Genomic DNA, 23241 nt, shown 5'->3' on the forward strand with positions numbered 1-23241 from the left:
GCAGATGAACAAAGACCACACAGGCCACTAGCATTCATTATTTTCATATTTAGTTGTGATTTTGCAAGCTTGATTTTTTCTCTCCCCAACATATTTTTAGAAGAGCAAACTGAAAAAAACCCCAAGCAGCTCAAAACCCCTGAAACCCACCATTGCACCTAATATGAGAACCCACACAGAGGAGCACAAAGGGGTAGGAGAGGACACAACGACCTCAGGCGGTCCTGCCATTCCAAAAACTCTGGAACCGGAGAAGAAAGGGTCTGCCACACCGCCCATGAACAGGAGCAGCCAGGTGTACTGCGCAGGCACCACAGCACACACGAATCCCAAGCACGTGCTCTCATCTGCTGCATGCAGCGCCGAAACACAGACTTGATGCTTCAGCTACACTTACATCACACACGTGCAGGTGACGTACACGCTACAGAGAAAGCTCACGTACTGGCCACTCCAACAGCTGCCCAAGCCGCTCTATAAGTTGTGCAAGTACAGAGCTCTCTCCATTACAGTGTCAGCAGCTCCTGGTAGCCCTTCACCTGACACCTGAGGAGACTGAAGAGAAGCCTGCTTGTTTCTGCTTGCTCTTAGTGTGGACAAGGCGCATACAAAAGCCCCACATCATCATCATCGCTCTTGAAATAGGTGGGAATGGACTGACTAACCCACGTTCCCTTTCTCAGGGCCCTGGATTTGGCAACTCAGCCGTGAGAGATGGCACCAAACAATTTTATGGGTTAAAACCAGCTAATAGTTCTGTCTTACAGAAATTCCTCTCCTTATACACTAAAAAAGCTGTGGGCTTCAAAGCTGACCATGGGCCATTATTGTTTCCAAAAAAACCTGACAAAACTGCCTCAGCCTAAGTCTAGACTTCAAACCTAACAGAGGCACTCCCAACCTTCAACAACCTAAAACTGTGCTGCAAAAAAAGGCTGAAATCCTGGCTTCTTTTAAGGCAATGGGAGATTTGCCATTACCTTTTCCCACTCTATTTATATCTGAGATGCTCGCAGATGCCTTGTTCCCTCTCTCTGTAACAGACAGATCTGTATGTACATTTTATCTCTTTTTTTTTTGTCTGGAGCCTGTTTTCCCACCCTCTTATTTAAAATGGGATTAGGAGGTACAAAAAGATGTTTTGTTTCTGGCTTTATGTATTTATATATTTATTTTGAGGTTTTATCTATTTAGAATTTCTTTCAGCCACGACACTGCAAAATTCCTTATCTCTAACATTGTTTCGCTGAAGGCACCTTGCAGGATTATCCTCTTTTGGCTCTTAACTACTTAACCTGAGACTGGAAGAGCCTTGTCAGGCTCTAAAAATTTTCTGAACCTTGAGGGTTGTAGAAGAGAAGTGCTATTTGCTACTAAAGTGAAAATTATAACATTGTTTCAATGGGCTGCCAAGGCAGGCAGATAACAGCATTTTATAAAGCGGTATCTCTTAAGAAGCTGTACCACAGCTGTAAGGAGCTAAAGCATCTGACTAATGATGCTTTATGATATTCGATATGCTTTATGCTGTTGGATATAGAAGATCCTGTACATATATTTATGTCCAATTGCAAACTCCAATTTGAATGTTTGTTCGTGCTTTAGTTATCTATTTACAGCCGTATTGTACTAAGCATTACAAAAAAAACCCCAGCAGCACAGTGTCCAGGAAGCTAGACCAATTATACTTCAATGACAGAGGACTTCTCAGTAGCCAGGCTCTCACTTGAGGGGAATATCAGCAAACGTAACCAAGCAGGAGGTCACTTGATGGGGTCTGGGGGTACCTGCAGAGGTTTAGCTCAATAGGATGCAGTTATTTCAAAAGGACTTCACTCTCCTGAGCTTTTTTCTGAACTAAAACCAAGAAAAGTCATTGCAGGAGACAGACATTCATCTGCTACAAAGCAATTCTGCCTTATGCAAGATCTGAGCACTTTACATCAATTTTTAAAAATTGGAGTCTTGTATCCCTGTGAAGATCTGGGCATCCACCACCATTACAAGTGGAATAACCTAAAGATGTATTAGTTCGCTCATCCTCTCTGTTGCTGCTGCTTCATTTTTGGAGTCAGATGAACTCTCCAGCCCTACCAGGACACAATATTAACCAAAAGAGACCTCTTTGGCTTATGCTTTTCTATCACAAATAACCAAATCATACTAAACATCAGTTACTTCCCTTGCACTCCATTTCAAAGGTACTTAGATCCTTCCGACTCCTTTCAGGGAAGTGCCCCTAAAAGTCCCTCTTTTTGGTGGTTTGCAGCCTTCTCAAAACATCAAAGTAACTAATGTTATTTGTACCCATTTGCTCTTGTTTCAGTACAGTTCTTAGTTCAAAATAAATTCTCCTCCCTCTCAGTTGTCTATTCCTCAACTGTGAAATATTTATAGACAGCAATCATGTCCCAACTCAGACTCTTTTTGGGTAAGCTAAAAAAAGATAAAAGCATTTAGTCACCTGACATAAGATAATTTTTTATTCCCCACATCATTTCAGAAGCTCTCCTAATGTGTTTACTTGACTCTCAATCAAACTGCCTTTAACGTGCTGGTGACCAGAAGTACACAGAATACTCCACATAAACATTCCTACCATCATTTGTACCATAATGGTGTGAATACTTCCCTGTTTGCTTGAAATACTTGGTGCATCTGAACATATGGATTTTGTATAACTACGTTACACGAGTGGCTCAGCCATCTTGGAACTATTACCTAAAAGATGAATTTTCCAGGAAGCACCCTGTCTACCTTCTCTGTGCGGCATATGGAAGAAATCCACTCCTTTTTAAAGAAAAGGCAGTTGAAGTATTCAAGAATAAATTAATGGCTGTGACATTTGAACTTTTGTTAGCCAAAATATTTGTGGCTACCTTAAATCAGTATGCATTCACAGGGCAATCCCACCTGCACGAAGACTCTGATCTATCAGAACATTACCCTGTGACGTGCTAAAAAAGAAAACAACTAAAAAAAAATTACTGCAACTCAGTTCCCTGTCGCATCATGGGAATGGAAAATTTCCGCTCTTTTATACAGATGTAGAAGGTAAGCACGTGAAAGCCTGTGTGATGCTTGAATTTGTGGCGATGGAGGGTCGTTACCTAAGATAAACCAACCCTACCACTGCATATATGTTCTGTTTACTGCACACTGTGCTTGCGCATGCTGGCTATCACCTAATGAATATATTATTCACCTATAAAGATGAAGCAGTCTAGAAATTAGTATTCATAAAACAAAGAACAAAACACAAACAGAAGAGTGCAGGAGAAGAATAGTTGCACGCAGACCTCCCAGCATTGTGCAAGGGTTTTTCAAGGCTAGACAGCAGCCCATATTTAAACTCTCATCCTCGCACTCCTCTCTCCCTCTCTTAAGCAACAACTGGTAAATAACAGTTACGATCAAAAAAACTGAAAATGTTGGAAAGTCTTGGGGGAGAGAAGAAATTATTAATGCTTTTGGAAAGGAATGAATGCAGATTTTTAGCTTCCTTGATAAAAAAAATATTTTTTCAAATAATTTTCTTGGCCATTAACCAACCTGTCATTCTTAGTGGCACTACAGCTGCCAAACCCACCCAATTCTTTGCTTGTTTTAAAACCAAGACACTGTATCACCTAGATAGTTCCCAAACCTGCCTCCTGCTTTCTGAAACACTACCCCAGTATGCTTGCTCTATTAGCGTTGCACTCCACATTTAACATGCATCCAGCATTTATTCTTGAGCATCAGTCAGAGTTTCTCATGCAGGCCACATATTCCAAGAGCCACAAGGAAAGCTTTTCCTCCCATTCCAACTCTCCCCAGCTTTAAAATATTCAATTGTAGTACAGGCTCCACCCTTTATTAGTATTTCCTTTTTTTGCGTCACACTTCTTGCTGCTTGTTTTTTTTCCCCTTTTTGGGGTCCCTGTGCAAACCTTTCTAGCTCCTTCCTCCTACCAGCCTACTGAACCCCGAGCTCCTAGTAACTAAAGCCAACCAGGAGCAGGAACGAAGACTTCATTTCACCAAGCAACGCTGCCTGCCAGAGCAAAAACCACAAAAAGTCCTTTTTCTATCTATGAAAGCATGGAAGGCTGGTGGCAGCTTCAAACCTATGACGACTTAATTATTTAAATTTTATTTTACACCTATTAACCATAGTATATCAAGTAAGAGTAGCAGCTGCTACATGAATTTGACCAGCTCACTTGCCCTCAGCAGATCACCCATCTGCTTGCTCTTCACCTAATATTTCTGTTTGATAGGTTGTAAAACAGATTCTTGCAACAGGTCAGGAACAGAGTCAACTTCAAATCCCACATAGAAATTTCTATGAAAACATATGGACATCTATACTGAGTGATGTCGAATTTAGAGAGGCCACTGACCTTATGAAAGTGGATAAAAGGAAACTTGCAGCCTGTGATGGAGTAACACTGACTCCATTACAGTGAATGAACAGAAGAGTGGAGACTGAAGAACTGTATGTATAATTAATTCTAGTAATACAGATCTACAAAATTAGTGGGTGCACACACTGCAAAATGGTGTGGAAAAAGCCTTTGTATAATGTATCAATTTCAGCTTCTATAGCATAAAAAAATATCGCTTCTTTAAATGATCAATAGGTTAAACTTTCCTGTTCACCAGTAGTATTTTACAAAAATTTAACTTATGCTAAATAAGCAAATTATTCAAGAGCTATGTATTTCAGCATTTAAATTCTCATACCTTATTATTTTTTCCACCTCAATTCAAATGAAAAGATTTAGGAAGCACACACAGAGGCTTTAGTTTCTCTTTATTTTCTACTGGGGCAGGGGGTAGAGCCTTGTGAAGTTCTTTCACTTACAGTGGATGGGAAAACCACAGGAAGTTTACCTGTTTCTGAGAAAACATGTTACATATAACATATCACTTTCCCTCTTGCGTGGCCTTCTGGAAACAGAGACTACAAAGTACTTCCAAAAAAAAAAAAAAATATCCCTGGGATATTATGCATCTGGCCCATTTCTAAACAGTTGCACAGTGCCTTTGCTTGCCAAAGAACTGAATTTATCTACGACTGAATTTTCAGGCTGGCAATAGCTTGCAATCCTTCACGCAAAGATGAGTCTCTAGAACGCTGTTGGATCCCTTTGGTTATGGCAAGAAAGACCGGCCTCGGTGCCTAGCAAGGCAGACTGGGAGTCACCCCACATGACTGGTGGGTTGGACCCTTGATCTTGCAGCCCAGGTTGCTTTGTTTTGGTGTTTTCAGAGCAGCCTGGCACAAAGGGAGATGAAGAATGGCACTTCTTTTCCGTAACCCTATCTTTGAGGCAACCTCGGTTCCCACAGCTGTCCCAAGTCCCTGCAGATTCCTACACAAGAAATTTCATCCCTTCCGCTATTGAAGCAAAGCCCTGGATAACCTGCTGTTCAAACACACAGTGGAGGTAGGATTTCTTTGTTATTACGCTGCTTGCTGAGGTGCACAGCACATTTACTATATCCAGGAGGCCATTTAAGTAAGACGGCATCAGATTAGACTTTGAAAAATTTACTTCAGCCAAATTTCCCCCTATTTTATACAGGCAAATAGCAAATGTTCAGGTGAAAAAGAAATGCAACCCTAGAAACTGTTGCTGTGACTGTGTTTCTACTCCAGAGGTGAAGAGAGATCTGTTTCTGACTTAAAATAGCAGAACTAGCTTTAAGGCAAATCTCCTGGAGCAGAAATCAACAGCAGAATCTGAAATTTATTGAACATCACATCTTTGTATTTAAAGAAAGAACAAGCTTCCCTATAACTAATATAATTGGTTAATTATTCCATTTTAAGTGGCCAAAAATCTCCCAGCAAATATGCAAAATAACTGGAAGATGAGTGTCATTTTTGCTGTAGTCTTTAGCACCATTTGGAGATGAAAAAATGCCTTCCTTTTTTCTTACCTTCAAGCCAAAGGAAGAATGAAAGATTAACTTCAGCAACTTAAGAAGCGATATAAATTTTGATTTAGGACAGATTACCTCATATTTGTCTGGAACTTGAACAAATGAAGACTAAAAATGCAAAGCATACGCAAGAACAGCTGTGATTTCTGACTTAAAGCCTGTTACTCTCCTTAGAGAAAGCCGGTTCAGTGGGAAAAGAGAAGACAAGACTGTCCAGGTGCTTTAGGTTCCCTCACAGTATAGTGTATTTTCAGCATATAACTCTATTAATGATCATAAATTAAAGTTTAAATAACTTCATGATTGGCCGTATCTGTAATTTAGAAAATCATACAATATAGTTATCCTCGGTAAAAATGTATTACAAATACAAATGTCTTAACTTTTGCAGTGACACCATTTATCAACACTTTTATGGTTAAAAGATTTCAGTGTTTGCAAGGCAGATCAAATTTATATTAATGACACAATCACATTTCCTCATACCAGACTCCTGTTCATCAAGTCAGTCAAGCAAAAAGTTCATGGTTACTTGATACCAAAATTTAGCACTTTGATAATTTACATCCCTGTAATGAACTCCATCTGAAATTTACTTTTGAAATTTCACCAATAAGCCCAGTTTAATACTTTTTTGCTCTACAGCTCTCCTTTTCATAAATTCATTAGACATTTCCTGCAAGTCCCCAAAATAAGGTTCACTGAGAATACAATTACCAGATTTATAACTGGAAATGCAAGCTTTAGTTTCTTTATTGTTGTGTACTTTCTTGTTTTTGAATTTCAATGCAGTTGTTCTTTTCTGTTATAATCCCTCTCTTTTATAATATTTCAGAGCAGCACACAGGAATTGGTGCTCAAAAGCTGTTCAAGGCAGGCTGACAACTTTAGCAATTCTAGCCGAGACCCGAAGAGCTGGGTGCTGTGCAGCGGTACCTCCCTCCAAATCCCCCTTCTCTCTGTTTCCATGCTTTTTGACACAGTATGTCTTCCCACTTCATAGAATCATGGAATGGTCTGGGTTGGAAGGGACCTTTAAAGGTCACCTAGTCCAACCCCCCTGCAATGAGCAGGGACATCTTCAACTAGATCACTTGTTCTTGTCCTTCCACCTGAACACCAGTTGCTCCCTCCCACGATTTCCATCCCACCGTATCTTTTGAAGGGCTATCAGCATGCAACTTTTTAAATTAGACTAAATAAAACTTTCATTTAATCAGTAGAAACTAATGACCAAAAAACTCTTCCCCTTCAAGGAGTAGAGTTGCTCCATTCAAAGAGGGCACAAAGTGAAACACAGAGGGTCGGTCTGAACATCAGGAAGCACTTTTTTACTGTGAGGATGACCAATCACTGGCAGAGGTTGCCCACAAAGGTGGTAGAATCTCCATCCTCTTGAGATATTCAAAAGCCATCTGAACATGGTCCTGGGCAACTGGCTTTAAGTGGCCCTGCTTGAGCACAGAGGGTTGGACCAGATGATGTCCATAAGTTCCTTCCAACCTCGGCCATTCTGCGGTTCTGTGAAAACAGCACCAGCCGTAGCTACCATATTAAATAACAATTGGAAGTGGCGGCCATTTTTGAAAGAATATAATTTCTCGTGCCACTTTCTACTGAAGAATATTTAGCGGATCAAATAAGAAGTATGTGTCTGTGTGTGTGCACGCATATGAAGTGTGTAAAAATATAACTGGAAAAGTACTCATAAATCTTTAAAAAGTCTATACACATGATTTCAGGGCAACGGTGAATGAAACTTGAGGAATCTCTTCTTTTACTACAATCTTTTAGAGAGGAAACAATTAATTTTTACTCAAAAAAAATCAGCCACTGTATTTATAAATCCCCCAGAAAGTTGTTTCTATGTTCACAGAGGGAGTTTTACTGTTTTCTTTGTAATAAAGACAAGAATGCAAGCACTTAAGTAAAGAATACAGCTTTAGCTCAGAACTGAGACAGGTATGCCCAGGATCTGCATTTAAGGTAGTTCTTCCACTTTGACTTTTACTTTTTATTTATACCATGCACTTAACCACCATAGTTTTCAAAACATCCTCATGAACATATGATACAGAGTAATTACCACAAATATTTTGTTTAAAATAGGAAACTTCAGGATGGGGTGTTTTACTGGTCATGTACCTGACTGAAAAATTTATGATCACTCTACAAAAAATTTTTGTTGTTACAAAACTACCTACACAAATTTTTATTCACATTGATAGTTTCAGGATGTTTGGAGCCAAAATGTATATTATGTTTTTGCTATGTACTTTTATGGCTAATACCCTACAATGTACTTTTATGCATATATATACACACACATGAAAAAAACATTATATATAAAACCGGAAAAGTGCAAGCCAAATTTTCAGTGTTTGCATAACAACAATGCTACTGGTGCATCAAGAGCTCACAGTCATGTGCATACCAAGCAGAAGTGTAGACAGTGTTCACATACCACTGGTAGGAACATGTATGTTAATATAATAATTCTAAAAAACAATAACAACAAAAAAGTATTTCAAGCTAATTTAAACCCCCATCTTCAATTTTTAGGGATGATAGGGTTGTTTTGTCTTTCATTTTTTGAGTTTTGTTTTGCTTAACTTGTAAACTTTCAGTAATTACTGATGACTTTTAACTACATCTTAAAAAAAAAAAAAAAAAACAACCTATTTCTATGCCTGATTAGAGTAATTCTTTCCTAATAATTTTCGCCTTCTGAGGCTCGGAAACATTGTCTTGCTACTTTGTTAATTCTTAAAGGGAACACTTGGTAATTCTTCATAAATTCCTGTAAAGTTGGATAGGGATATACATCACATTATGTCTGAAAGGACATCAAAAGAGAGGGGCGTGGTAAATTTAGATACACAGTACCTTGAAATTACAGTGATTCAAGACTGGAAAGGAAGCTTTCTTGGAAGGCAGGAAAGGAAGAAGGAAGGTACCAAAAGGTGGTTACTTCACACAGTATGTGCAGGTGTATGCAAAACCTCACCACCACCACCAAAACAAAAAAATATCCTCATGATTCAGAGGCCAACTTAGACATGGATGTCTGAAGACCCATCCCTGATGTGGCATGGAAACACATAGAGGAAATCAGTCACTGAAAATAAGTAAGGTTTTCCAGTTCATGTGCTACATTAAGTGACTGAAAACTCAAGGAAGAAGTTAGGGTATGAAGGTATCAAGGTCGCCTATTGCACAACAGTAAGAGAAAATGGTTTCAGAAGGGGGAAACCTTTTCCGTGTCCTTATAACTTTGGGAAGTTCATTTCAATTAGATTGACACTTTTGATGATAGATAAATAGATTGATAGAGAGATATTACATGAGGTCTTGACTTCAATGACGCACAGGCCCTCCAGGTCTATTTAACAGAGCGCTAAATCTTTATTGCCATCAGCAGCAGATTTAATGATCACAGAAGGAATTAATCACATCACACACTGCCTCATTCTTCTCAGTGCACAAGCTGGACACCATATTAAGAGCCTATTTTCTTCCTTCTAGGTTTTTCTTCATGAAAGTAAATCAGTAAGTAGATACCGCCTGCTTCACCAGTGGTTGTAAAAACATCTACTCATCAGCAAAGACTTCAAAAAACCCACACAGTATCTATGTCCTTTGCATGACATGAACTCTTATTCTTTATCAGGTATTAAAAACTTAACTTTTATCACTTGAAGAAGTTGCTTACAAAGTCTGTAGAAGTCAAACACTTTCTTTTACCCTAACAACCCAAGTCACGGAGAGGCAACACCTGCCACAGGTCCTGTAGCACTCTTCTTTCTATTGAGATGCCCAGAAAGACTAGCTATACCAGAATTAACATACAATAGGGAGATGTCAGCAAAACACTCCTATGATAAAGCTATCAAAATATAGTCCTCATGAAAGTCCTAGTCCTTAATGAAGAAAACAATCCATGAGAAAAGCACCATGATCAATTCCTGCTTCCTCACCAATCTACTACAGTACTGTAAAGCCACTTCTCTTGCTGAAAGACAAAGCAGATGCACCACTGAGTCAAAAGTCCTGGAGGTACCCACAGGGAGATAACCGACCTGAGTGAACTGTACTGTCATACAAGGCTGCCAAAGCATGACGAGACAACCATATTCATCCTCCAGTACAGGAGAAGCAGGAGTATGTTTACATCAATTGTACCTGTGTCCATTAAAAACTACAAAAATCCACTTGGAGGGGTGGAGAAGAAGCCTGATTCAGCAGCAACATGAAGTAAAACAACACATCCTTTTGAAGGTGTGCATTGCAAAACACCCTGGCACATTCTACATAAATTATACCACGCGTAATTGGAATTCATTCAACATTTTTTTTTAAGATTAACACCACAGAATTTTATCAATGGCAGAAAACACATAGGAAAACATGAGTGTGCGAGTGTATATATATATCTATTAAAAAAAAACCCCACACATATTTTGTCTTTTCTTCTTTGTTGATGTTTGTTGTTTTGAGTTTTCTTACCTTCTACTGCTCTCTTGAAGAAAACTTTACAGCTGCCACATGTAACCACCCCATAATGACATCCAGATGCCTCATCTCCGCACACCAAACACACTTTGGAAGGTCTTGAAGATCCAGTTGATACACTTCTCAATGAAGAGCTGGAGTAAAAAAAACAAACCAAACAAAACAGCTATGAATATTTCAAATCACACTGGCCACAATGCAAAGTTCAATTAAGAATTTATAACAGGTATATTGCTCAAGGCACCTAACAATTAGAAAACCACAACTCTTTCTGGCAGTGCCTGGTTGAGCACATGAATTGCTTTAATTAGTAAGTGCAATATTTTTATTGTCTGTTTTAAAACACCCATAATATATCAATGTTAATGTGAGAAGTTACCACAAGGGCAGTGGAATTTATTGGTAGCAGATGATTAAAACTGAAAATAAACAACAAACAAACAAACCACTCTGGCAGCGACCTGATAGCTATAAATTTTCTTTCTGCTTGTTTGTTTCAAGCCTTTACAGCTAAGGAATACCTGCAATAAAATTGCTAAGACCATTTTATGAAGTAGCACAGCAAAGTGGTATGTACTCTCCCGCCTGCATTCCTGCTTACCACTACAGTGGTCCTTGAGCTTGTATCTAATATTTCAGTAATTTAACAGCTTGCTTCCGAAGTAGTTTTGAAGCCTTATTACATTCTGCAAGAGCAGAAGACCCTTCCATATGAATGTAGGTGCCAGAAAAGCAGCACCAGAGGTTCAGAAACCATCCCGAAGTTTCGCAGACTGATGCATCTTGCAAACCCACCTCCAACCATCTACCACCTTCGTAAAATACAGGGCATTTCTGCTGTTAGCTTTTTTTTAAACCATGACTCTCCGAAGGTATCTTTAGAAAGTATTTTCCACTGGCAACTGTAAAAGACAGCACTCTTCACAAACAAGTCACATTTTATGATGCAGCGAGTCTCCTCCCACCCTCCTTCCCCTGGGAACTGGAAATGCCACCCTAATGTAATCGGCATGCTTGGAGAAACGTGCCAGATACTGAAGGAGATGAAAGCTTTGGGTCCCTCCCACGCCTCCGGAGGGCTGGGGAGAGTCTTTCCTTCCACACAGCCTCTCTTCTCCAGGTAAACGTGACCTCTTGCATTTCTTCACACATTATGTCTCCAAATGCTGCCAAACAACTACAAAAACAACCCTAAAAGACTTTACACTGGTGGTGAAATAATCTGATAGTTCAAACTGCAGGTCACAGGCTATTTGTTGGTCAGTCACTGGGAAACAAAGTTCACTGGTAGTCTTCATTCAAGCATAAGATAACCAGGTTGCTTAAGAAATTTCAAGTACGCACGCTTTGATTTTTTCCAATTTTCTATCTTCCTTTAAAAGAGCTATACAGACACTGAGTGATTTATCCAGGAGCACAGCACGAATGTCACTCCAGATCAAGGACCACAACTCTCCTGGCCTGCAGCTTTACTGTAACATCAAATCTAAATGTCTTTTTAAATGACAACATTCAGATGCTAATCAAAATGTTCCAAATATTATTCCTTCTCTTGTCTGCTTGCTAGTCTGTTAGATTTACTAGTTTTAGTCCTCGTGCTATTTATACTTTCATTACATAACATCACACTACTTGATAATTGCTAGGTGATGGCATTAGCTCATCTGTTAGAGAGATAAAGGAAAGCCTCACCAGATCTATGTTAAAATAAGTTCTGTGTGCTCAAGTCACAGTCATACCTATGCACGCTGCATTAATCTACCCCTAAGGAAAGGGTAGATCCTTCTTCGGGATTTGCCAAGACTGTGCTGGTATTCAGCTCTGCATTTGGATTTGTTTAGGCAACGAACAGGACTTTCTCCTTCTAGCATGTTTCATACTGCATGAAAAACATTAAGCCTCTCATTAAACAAAATTCTTCAAAAGGTGTCTGCTTTCTAGACAAAAAGTCAATAACCTGGAAAACTAACTCCTTGGAAATTTTTTTTTTTTTTTCCTTTTTCATTGCAAATAGTGGTATTTTGTCTGAGAAGGGAAACATCTCAATTCTGACATACCACCAAAGTGTCTTGGGGCATTTGTAATTTTGATGCTGCATGTTCCCGTTCCTTCATAAGACTAGCAAAAATCTTCCTAATCTTTCTACTCTGAAAAAGGTCAGTGTATTTTTTTTTTAAATATATAAAAAAAGCTAATTCTGCTAGACAGCTTTTCCTGTGGAGAAATGGAGGTTTCCAGGGTATCACAGCAGTGCGCATGTTTTTCATTTATATACGCACACACAGAGATACACACACTCTCTCTATATATACACATACTGTATATATACATAAGTATGTATTATTTTTAGTTGAAAATAAATTGCCATCTAGGATTTGCAGAAGGTGGGAGAGCCTTTTTTTAAGATGCAAGCTACCCTATAAAATTTCACTTGCAGAAAATTACTGGGTTAAAAAAGCTAGTAAAGACACATTGAGACACCAGTTGATCCATGACTATTATTAAATGCCTACTTAAGACATAACCTATAGCATATTTTATACAGTGCTTCCCTAAACAAAGGGCTTGAATATAGTTGAAAGGTGAAGGTATAGCTTGAATACAAAGCACTTATTCAACTACACAGCCACAGCATCACAGGTGGAAACTTAACATTCTGGAAGAAAATTCAATTAACTCCCATACATCCTTTTAATCAGTTTAAAAGTGGAATAGGTTAAAACACAAAATGAGGTATTTTCATTCTTAATAGGAGTATCCAACATGGAGCAATTCTCAAATACTCTATTGCAAAGAAACATTGATATTTAAATCTTGTCCAACTTGTGCCAGCTCTAGCTATGACTGTCTTCTAATGAACAATGTTTGGCTTGTTTTCAAAATCTCTTGTGTTCTCTTTCACCCATTCTACACCAAAGTATTTGCCAGTTCAAAATGCTGTTATATTACCTCATACAAAGGTAAAGTGGTGTTTGTGCATACCTGCAAATAGTAAAAGGCTGAGTCCAAAAAAAATGCTCAAATCATATTGCTAAACCTCAAATTTAGCCTCTCTCTCCATGGAAGCTTTTCTTTCTCAACAAGGCATGCACGGATGGTTACACCTTTTCCTCCTCAATCTCTCCTACGTTCAGGCTGCCATTCATTTCTTAGTAGCTTGACCGCGGTGAATAAGATCTGCTTCAAGATCTGACTGGTGAGCGAAATTCCTCTCCGCCCTCATTTCAAGGCCAGATATCCAGTGTTTATGACACAGAAACACCTTTATTTATTCATCGCTTTTATTAAACCAATTATTTAATTAATCAGTATAGCTTTATATCCTGTAATATATATAGGGAGAAATGGTATACTAAAAAAAAAAAACCAACCCCTCCAAACTTTGAAACTGCTTTTTATGCATGCTCCAAGTTAAATATTTCCCTTTTCATTAATTTTCCACAGAAACATCCCATAAATTTCTATCAAGTAATCCTAACGTACACTGGTATGCGGGAAAAGTTACAGGCAGGTAACACTTAACAGGTAAAAACTCAGTGTTAAATTCAGTTGATTATAACAGACATATACATTAATTTTATTTTAGTTCTTTTTTGGAGCTCAGTTTGATTTTTTGCTCCAGATGAGAAGTTTAGTTACAATAATCCAGATTATTTAGGTAATACATCATTCTCTCTTTTGAAAAATGCAAGAGTTGGTCCAAATAAGAACAGATACTATTAAAAAAAAAAAAAAAAAAGATCAGGAACTTTACAACTGACTCCCCAGACAGCAATTAGCCTACTGCCAAGTATCTATTTGAATGACACATTAAATCTAATGACATCTGTGGGCCACAGCAGGACTGAGTCTTAAACTTCAGACCAAGTGAAAACACTGTGTTTACATATTTTTCCAAATCCAAATTAGGGCTCTAACAACTCTTGCTCTGATATTTAACAGTTTTTTTAAACTTTCACACAATGGACTATTGTTGACCCAGAAAATTTCCTGTGGGCAGCAACCTACTCTGAATATAAACTTCTAACTGAAAACACAAGAAATACAAAATAGTGCCACAGAGCTGGCTACTCATGACTGTTTTCAGAAGCCAGTGGTTTCCATAGGTTGATTAGGTATTATTACTTTCACACTTCTCATTATTTCCAATATAAAAAAAAAAAGCAAACACCCCCCTACCCCCCCCCCCCATGCACACTCTGCAGGATTCAAATACAGGAGATCTAACAAAGCATACATATTTTATCACAACGCTTTTACAGCCAAGGGCACCATGGAACAGTTTAACAATGCCAAACTTATCTTCTAAATGATTTGTAAAATGGTTGCTTAGATGGCTCCACTAACATTTGTCACGTTGTAGGGTATGTGATTAGGAGTAAGCCTGATTTATTATCCTTAACAGTGCAAATGCTGGCAGTTAAATGCTGACCTTGACTAGCCATTGCCATCAAGCTCATTTGTGTCTCTGCAAGTTGGCTTTAGTGATAGTTACACGGAGAATTAATTAGAAATAACAGATTTTGTAAAGAAGAGTCAATAAACCCACAGTTAATCCAGCATTTTAAAAGCTGATTATATAGGTTATTATGCTTTTCAAACCAGATGTCATACAGGAGCACAGTTTAAACAAACGATGCCTCTCTGATGACAAAATGAAGCACTCCAAAGAAGCATAAGCCACAATATGAATCCCAAACTCATTTGTTCCAAGCGCTTTTATTATTATGAGATCTAGATGAGTCCTTTTTAATTCCACATCATTGACTTTTTCATACAGAAATTTTCTGGTAGTAAAACAAACAGAAGGAACCTGGGTACACCTCAATAAATAAAGTTATACGAAAACAAAAGGTAAAAGGAAGTTGAGATCCGCATCGTATTTTCACCAAAAGAAAAAAAAAAGCCTTTAAGAGTAAGAATAATCAGGAGATTCAAGATGCAGAGACTGCCAGCATCTTCCTTCTACCCTCTCATCTCATTTCTGAAGGGGTGTAACCTCCAACGAGAGTCATCTTCTGCTGAGGACTGGCACATGAAAATACGATAGTTAACTTTGTACATACAGATACTCAAACTAACCTTCCCGTGGCCCGGAACAAGAACTGTGTATTTCGATGGCATTTCACAGCCGTGACGTGGACGGTCTGGCTGAGCATGGAGACCAGAGCTTGGCCCACCTTTCACACCCAAGGAAGCTCAGTCCGGAGGCAGCCAAGAGTTGCCCAGGAGTTGCCCAAGAGCCCCCACGTGCTTGGCCCCCACCAACCCCAATGCAGCAGGCCAGACGATGCCGCCTCAGGGAGACAAGAAACTCCCGCACGGAACGACAGCACAACTCCTCGCAACCTGGGACTAAAATCAAGAGACTGAGTACCAAGTTTATGCCACCCTGGAAATATACTCTTTTCCCCCTCCAAATTGCCCCCCCCCCCCTCCTTCTGTAGCAGGTCTCCTAGTATCTTCCTTTCCTTAACTCATCATTCACTCAGCTGTCACAGCATATAGCATAACCATCTCCTCTTCACATTACCTCCTTTATTTTTGTGCGTGTTCACATGGAAACAGTAATTTCACTACCCAGGATAACTCTACCAGTTATTTGGAAAATGTTATACTGGTCAAAAAGTTGTCCAATAGATTATTTGACCACTACACAATTCTGTTGGTCACGACCTCCACCAGGGGCACGTATCATCTCCCAGATTTTGCTCCATGCTGGTAGTTTTAATTGTCAATACTAAGGTTTGACCAGTATCAGGTTCACCTTGTGTAACCTGAATTTTTTAAGAAGTTTCACTGCAGGAAGGCACCCTGGCTCTCTCCTATAACTACTTGCATAAGCAGATTAGCAGACTGGAAAATGGTATTTCTTAAATGTCAGACTATATAAACCAATCTTCTTGTCAGCAGACCAAGAAAGCACGGAGAAGTCAAAAGGTGCAGAGATGAAACGATCAGTCACATGGGACCTCATGAACGCTGAGCTAAGGATGGACCGCCGCAACCAAAGCACCCCTGAGCCTCAGCAGCAACGCTCCTGCATGCAGGCGGAGCAACATTTACCCTCTGATGTTTAGCAGAGAGGCATACAAATTGCTAAATAACTTAGCCGCGAATTCTGCTGGCTGAGTTTCTCAGGGCATTATCCTGCTCCTGTGGAGATGAAGACAGACATTACAGAAACGGTTATGTTTCCCCGGATAAAACAATAGGACTCATACGGCCACTACCAACCCTTATACCTGCAGCCTTAAAGAAAAGGCTAAGATTTTTTTTTTTTTTTAAAGACTAAACCATTAAAAAAAAAAACCCCAAACAAAACCTGTAAGAATCGGAAATCTTGAACAAGGTCTAAATATTTTAGGAAAGCTAACTGTGTACAGTGCATATTATGGGTGATAGACATCAAGCGTAACATCTAAAGCAGTGCACACTCACTCTGATATCTGCAGTATTGTATCAATCCATAAGTAGTGTAAGTGGTTAGGGAAAAAATTATTTTTTTTCTTTAATGTCTTCTCTCTACTAGAATAACAAAATAACGTAAAAACCATCTACAGAAAATACATTTTCCATGTGAAATATTCAGGAAATTCAATTAAGGAAGAAAAATGACGTAGAAAATAGTACCTTCTTGTGCTATAAATCAATTATTTTTGAAACGTCCCAAACTTCAGGATCCTGAAGCTCTTACTTGGATTACCATTTATTCATTTTTGTTTTGTTTCAACTAATGATAAACACATGCAATCCACTATTACTTGCTGTAATTGAAAAAAAAAAAAAAATGGCCAGTATCTCCCCAAAATAAACTTGTTCTGCCACCTATGACTTTGAAGATAATTTTTAAGAAACTTAAAAAAAAAAAAAAAAAACCACCACAGAAAATTCAGTAGCTGTGATACTACATTTAATTTAGCGGTTAGTCTCAATTTTTTTAAGGACAGAGATGTTCTATTCCAAGACAGAAAACCTTCAATTGTTTGAACGTCAAACACTACAACCCTAATACAAATGGTTAAATTACAAAATTAACCCAGTATTTATACTTTTTTTTTCTCTCAAGAGATGCTTAGTATGATGAAACATGTAGGAATCAGAGGGGAAAGCACATTTAGTTAAGAGAAAGCAAACTGTGAAATCAGGTGGTTTCTTTCCTCAGCAGCTCCAGCTTTCACATTAAGTTACTTCATTTAGCAATGCCTAAGGGTCATATACCACACTTTCATACCTGGATTTTAATTATGGTAACAAACAAACTCTGATGTGCATTGGTAAAAGAAAAGGCTCCACCCTTTCTCCCAAGCCCCCCCCCACCCCCCAATTAAAAAGATTCACTCAGGATTTTAAAAAAGCATTTAAACTGCAGTGTTTATTCTGCGAATAGAAGCTGATGGGTTCTCCTGTGCTGTAGTCACCAGCGAACAGGTTCCTTTATTTAGTTTAACCTTAAGGCATATGTTGATTTACAAAATGAAGCACGCGCACTAAGCCCTTTCAATTTCCATTTACCTTAGCGGATGCTGACAGGACCCAGCATTTTCCTCAGTCCAGCTGTAAGCCTTGACTTTTCCTTGACCTTCTCTACTGAAATCTTTCGGTAGCAACTATAGCTGGCTATCCAAATTTTACCTCAAAGTAATCTGTGGACTACAGAAAAATATAAACTTAACAAACAAACTAAGCACAAACAAACGTGTGTTCTGGTGGACTGAAACTGAGGAGCACTTATCTCCTAAAGAAATAAATCTACATTTTACCCACTGATTTAGTGATCAGAGAAGTATAACGTCCTCCTAATATTATTCTGCAATGCACTTTTCTCCTCCAAGTACTGTCACAATGTACCAAGATCCGACTGCCCCAGGGAAATAAAATTTACTTGTTCTGCTGGTTTTTTAGTACATATAGTTATCTATTGAAATGGAATGGTTAACCTAGACAGGGAGTTTCCTACTGGGAGAAAACCTCCAACTTTGGAAGCCAGAGAAGAACAGTAAGCCTCACAGAACATTTGCTTTTCTTGGAGCTCTAACTTTTCATATTTGGTCCACTTATAGAATTAGTGCAGTTTAAATGCATGCAATGTTGGTATTTGTGCTACTGCTTATAAATTGCTATGTATTGTATAGCAAGATAAGGCAGGAACGGTTTATCTGGAAAATGATCTAGTTAATTATTGAAAGTCTATTGGGGGGGCGGGGAGTTTGTTTAACTCTTTCTTTTCCTGCACCCGCTCACCTGTCATGACTAAAAGGAAAGAAACGCAGCTTTGAAAATCCGATTTTTTATAGCACCATCTCATTTTCCACCACTGAGAAATAAGTAAACTAATTACGCATCCTGATCACTCTTGTACGAGAGCGTAGTAGTGTCTATTCAGTGAGGCTCTGCTGCCTTCTTGGTCTGCAATATTTTAACACTGTATAAAACGCAGTGATTCAAGTGAGGTTCACCTGCTGATAGGGGCACCAGTAGGAAGCCATTATCATGAGGAACTGCAGGCAAGACAAGACTGCGTGACTATTTTGCTCTGCTATTTGAGGACAACGAAAAATTGAACAAGCAAGGAAAAAGCAAAATACACACAGAAGCCAAATGCGGGGAGATGCTACCAGTAATAAGAACATCTCTTTAAAAAGCCTCCTCTTTTCAAAATAAAGCTCACTACTTTTTTCAAGTTCCTCCCTCAGAGTCTAAACAAGCAACTCCTAAAAATACCTGCCTTTGCTTGAAAGCTTTATTTTACGAAACCCTTATTACAGCAACCTGAAATGACATTGATGACCAGAGTATTGATCATTTTCAACCTTAAGAAATGTCATTCTGTTGCAGAGACAAAAATCTGCTTGGTATGTCTGGCAAGGGCTCGGCCCCATAAGCCCTAAAAGAATACCTATATCAAAAAACATTAGTTTATAACAGAAGCGGCTTGGTCCAGTCATACATACTTTCCTATTAGAGACTGTTTGCTTTATCTTCTGAGTGCATGATATCCTCACAGAGAAAGCCACCACACCATTAATGTCCTAACCACACAATATAAAAAGTTTACAAGAGTTCTGTAATCAAATTACAGAAAAGAAAAAGATTAAAATATTTCATAATAGCAAAAAGTAAACTGAACTGCCATCCCCAGTCTACTGGGGATTAAAATACCACAATAGAAAAACCTCCAGAGCAACCATGAAACCATAGGGAAAAAATGCACCAAAGCACAAAAAAGGTTACCATGGGAACAAAGGCTATTTTCCAACTTGTCAAATAAAAGCCCCAGTATGGCAGACCTTTACTCATAAGAGCAATCCCACAGGCTTTGAAAGGCAACATGTATAATTATTGCTTGAGCCAAAAGAATCTAATGGGGGGAAAGCGGGGGGGTTTGCCCTTTCAACTCCCTTGTGCCCCCCACAGCCAACAAGACAAAATTAGTATGGATGCTGAAAGCGTATCAGCATTACCGTACCAGTGTATGCTATATCATAATTCCACATAGGAACAGAAAATAGAAGTAGGAAAGTCTGCACACTAACCTAAACTTCATAAACAAGGCGTAGGGAAAAATGAAAGGCAACAGACAGCTCACGATATTATTTAGTATGAGTTACCAACACGGAACAGAGTAATAAGACCCAAGCCCATAAACGTATCAGAGAAATTCCTGACATGAACAGCCTTAAATATCTTGCAATGTGCAGCGAGTTCTACGTGCATTTGTAAAAGGAAGCTTGGAAAAAGAAATAATCTGCCAAAGATCATCTTACTAATCAAAAGGTAATAAACCTTAATAAGGTTAGGCACAGTGCTTTATGTTTTACTGGACGTTTCCAGCTTGGCACTTCTTTCAGATAATACAGTAAAAGCCGAACTCCAATTTTATCATCTTCTCTGATTAACAGATATTTTAAAAAAAGGCAAATAGTCACATTATTTTGAAATATCTTCTGTGACTTCTAAAAACACTATTTGAAATAATGAAGGCTTCGTTTTAACTCCATTTTTCCATTTTAAGACATTCAAGCTGCTCATGGTGTTTTAATGCATATAATTATTACTTGATACAAGAAATAAGATGACTCTTGCAATTCTAGGTTGGGGAACTACACAGATGTTGGCGTAGTTTGTAAATTTGTCTTTTCCACCTTCCTGGTCCCATGGCCCTAATAAAACATCTTCCTCAAACTAGAAGACGGAGAAGGCAGGGCGGTTTCCACTTCTATCTTCTTTACTGTTCCCCTCCTGTCACCTTCACAGGCTTTTGCTACTTTTGACAGCATAATAAAAAGACAAGTCATGATTCTTGAGGAAGACGCAAGGGTTACAGCGAGCAGAATATGCCTGCATTGAGTAGCCAATACAGGGCAAATGGTTGTGGGATTCATACCTGTCAGCTTCTGGGAGAAGGAAAAAAAGCAAAGAAGGAAAAATGGGATAGGGACAGGTATTCAGGCAGGTCTTCATGTGGCCTGTTTCTGTGAGTGGTGAAGCTGGCCCTCATGCAACAATCCCTCATTTTTTTGACTGTGGCTTCTTTGCTTGGCCAATTACATCTCCAGTGGCCTTTGCCTATCTGCAAATATCACCCAGTCTCTCTGTCTCTCAGGATGCTTACCAACAGTTTGCAATTAGATTTCCTCCAATATATTAGCATGTTGTCCAGCCATCATTTCTTCAAATTATGTATCTAATATAAAGGTGTCACTCTAAGGCTGGGGATGAAGAGTTGATGTTTTGGAAACACAAAATGAAACCCAAATCCATCACGTACTAGCTTATAACTTCTAGGTATGCAATCCCACATATAACCCGGTTTTCAAATATAACCCATACGTTATGTTTCTTCACCAGCACACCGTGAAGTTCCTCAGTTAAACTGTTCCATAATGGCCAGCTTTCCATAGAGGATGCTTTCATGTTTTCACAGAGTATTCACCAACCAGGGTGAAATAATAAAAACAGTCCCATTTTCTCTTCAGTGCAAACAAGTAGCTATGCAACCCTCCTCCTGCCTTACCTTCAGGAGGCAAACATCTACCCTGCACAGCTCTAGCAAGTATGTAACTCCTTGTCTAAAATGACCAGCTGCTGGTAAAGGGCTCTGTGGTACCTCCTCAGAAAATACACTGATAGAAAATCAAATACTTTTAAAAAAGTATTCTGATCCCAGTCCAACCTGTGAATTTTGCCACAGGTGAAACATTCTTTCCAGGCTTCGTATCTGCTTGTAAAGTTTGTGATTAGCAGGGCATACGGCAAGGAGCAGCTCCAGCTCAGACAGGGACATCACTTCCCACTTGCCCCACCTCTGCTAAACAAAGTGACCATTATTATTTTATATTTACACCAAGGTAAAGTACAGTCATTCCTGTTGGTGGTGATATCGTTGATTACCACATTTATTTGTACACTTCAAGTCCCTCTGTTTTCCCTTACCCATAGTTTAGGCAGAGGGTCAAGCAGTACGGGCCAAAAGAGAGATACGTTAATGAGTATTCAACAGCCCTATTTCTCATCCTACTATTGTAGAAGGAACGCACATATTCTTTCTATCCTTCTTCCTAACCTAGAAAGCCAGGTAAGTTGAATGACAGGGGGAGGGGGAAAGATGTGAGCCACTCATCTTTGTAGAGCCTTCCTTCCCCTCTTCATTTTCTTTCTTGAAAGAGAGTTTGTTTTGAAATGGACACATAGAAAAAGATGTTTTGAACTAATCATCACCATCACCAGTTAGAAAGACACTGCATACTTGCACCCGCAAGAGCAATGGAGAAGACAGTATTGCTAGAGCATTTGATCTCATACTCCAGCATACACATAATCTGCATGTGTGCAAATGCACCAACTGCACTCATGCTGTACAGCCTTAGAGTGATTTGCAATTTTTAATTTTACGTACCCCTTGGATTTGGATAGAATTATACCTACTTTAGACACTTGGAGATCATGACAGAGGAACAGTTTAGGTCATAAAACAAAAGTGAGGACTTTGGAGCAGAAGTTCTATTGCACGTTGGAAAATACGGGTTTTAGTAACTAGACACACAGTTAACATTCAAGAATCCCTTTTAAATTCAACAATAATTACATAACAGGAAATCTCTGCTCCCATTAACTAAATAAAAGTTCTATCGATAGCCTGTATAAGTAGAAGGTAAAATCAATTGCATGTGTATTTTTAAAAGATTCCAAACCCCAAGTCCTTTCAACTCCTCTTTCCCTATTTTCACAGCAAGCGTAACCACTGACACGTAATACAGTTATACTGTATTAAATAACTATAGATTTTAACTTTTAAATCAATTAAAATACCCCTCCATTATATGTCAGAGTGACAAGTAATAGCCTGCTGAGTGCCATGGAAAATTTTGGTCAAATAGCAGATGAGGGCTGCAATCACTGACTGATACCTAGAGCAAAGGCTTTTGGTAATTCTCCCACAAGCAATCACAATTGCTGACAAAGTTCAAATTTGTCTTGACAGGATTGTCAAGGCAAACTAGAAATGTTCACAATTGCAAGTCAAAGAATTCATTTTTATTCAGCTGAAATTCACTCTACTGCTCACATACTAATGATACACAGTACTGTACCTACCACACTCTGGCTGAATAGCTGAAACTCATATAGCAAAGACTAAAAGAAAACGGGAGTATTAAGCAAAACACGGCCCAAGGAAATTATGTTCTGCAACTAACACAGCTCCTGTGCCTCTCCTCAATCCTCTGCTGCATACTGTCAAACTCTCTTGCAATATATAGCAGGCCTTGATTTTGGAAGGCAGCTTTCATTTAA

At 38.8% G+C, this 23241-nt stretch overlaps 1 protein-coding gene across 2 annotated transcripts in view; it reads right to left on the minus strand.

Annotated features, from left to right (window-relative positions):
• NR3C2 (nuclear receptor subfamily 3 group C member 2) overlaps window positions 1–23241 on the minus strand; it is a 208602-nt gene that overhangs the window by 83169 nt on the left and 102192 nt on the right. For both annotated transcript variants that reach the window (XM_075708790.1, XM_075708791.1), the window contains exon 2: window positions 10441–10580. In XM_075708790.1, the coding sequence (XP_075564905.1) occupies window positions 10441–10580 (140 nt within the window). The remainder of the gene's footprint in view (window positions 1–10440; window positions 10581–23241) is intronic.

This window comes from Pelecanus crispus, chromosome 4 (genome assembly GCF_030463565.1).
Source record: "Pelecanus crispus isolate bPelCri1 chromosome 4, bPelCri1.pri, whole genome shotgun sequence".
NCBI classification, from domain to species: domain Eukaryota; kingdom Metazoa; phylum Chordata; class Aves; order Pelecaniformes; family Pelecanidae; genus Pelecanus; species Pelecanus crispus.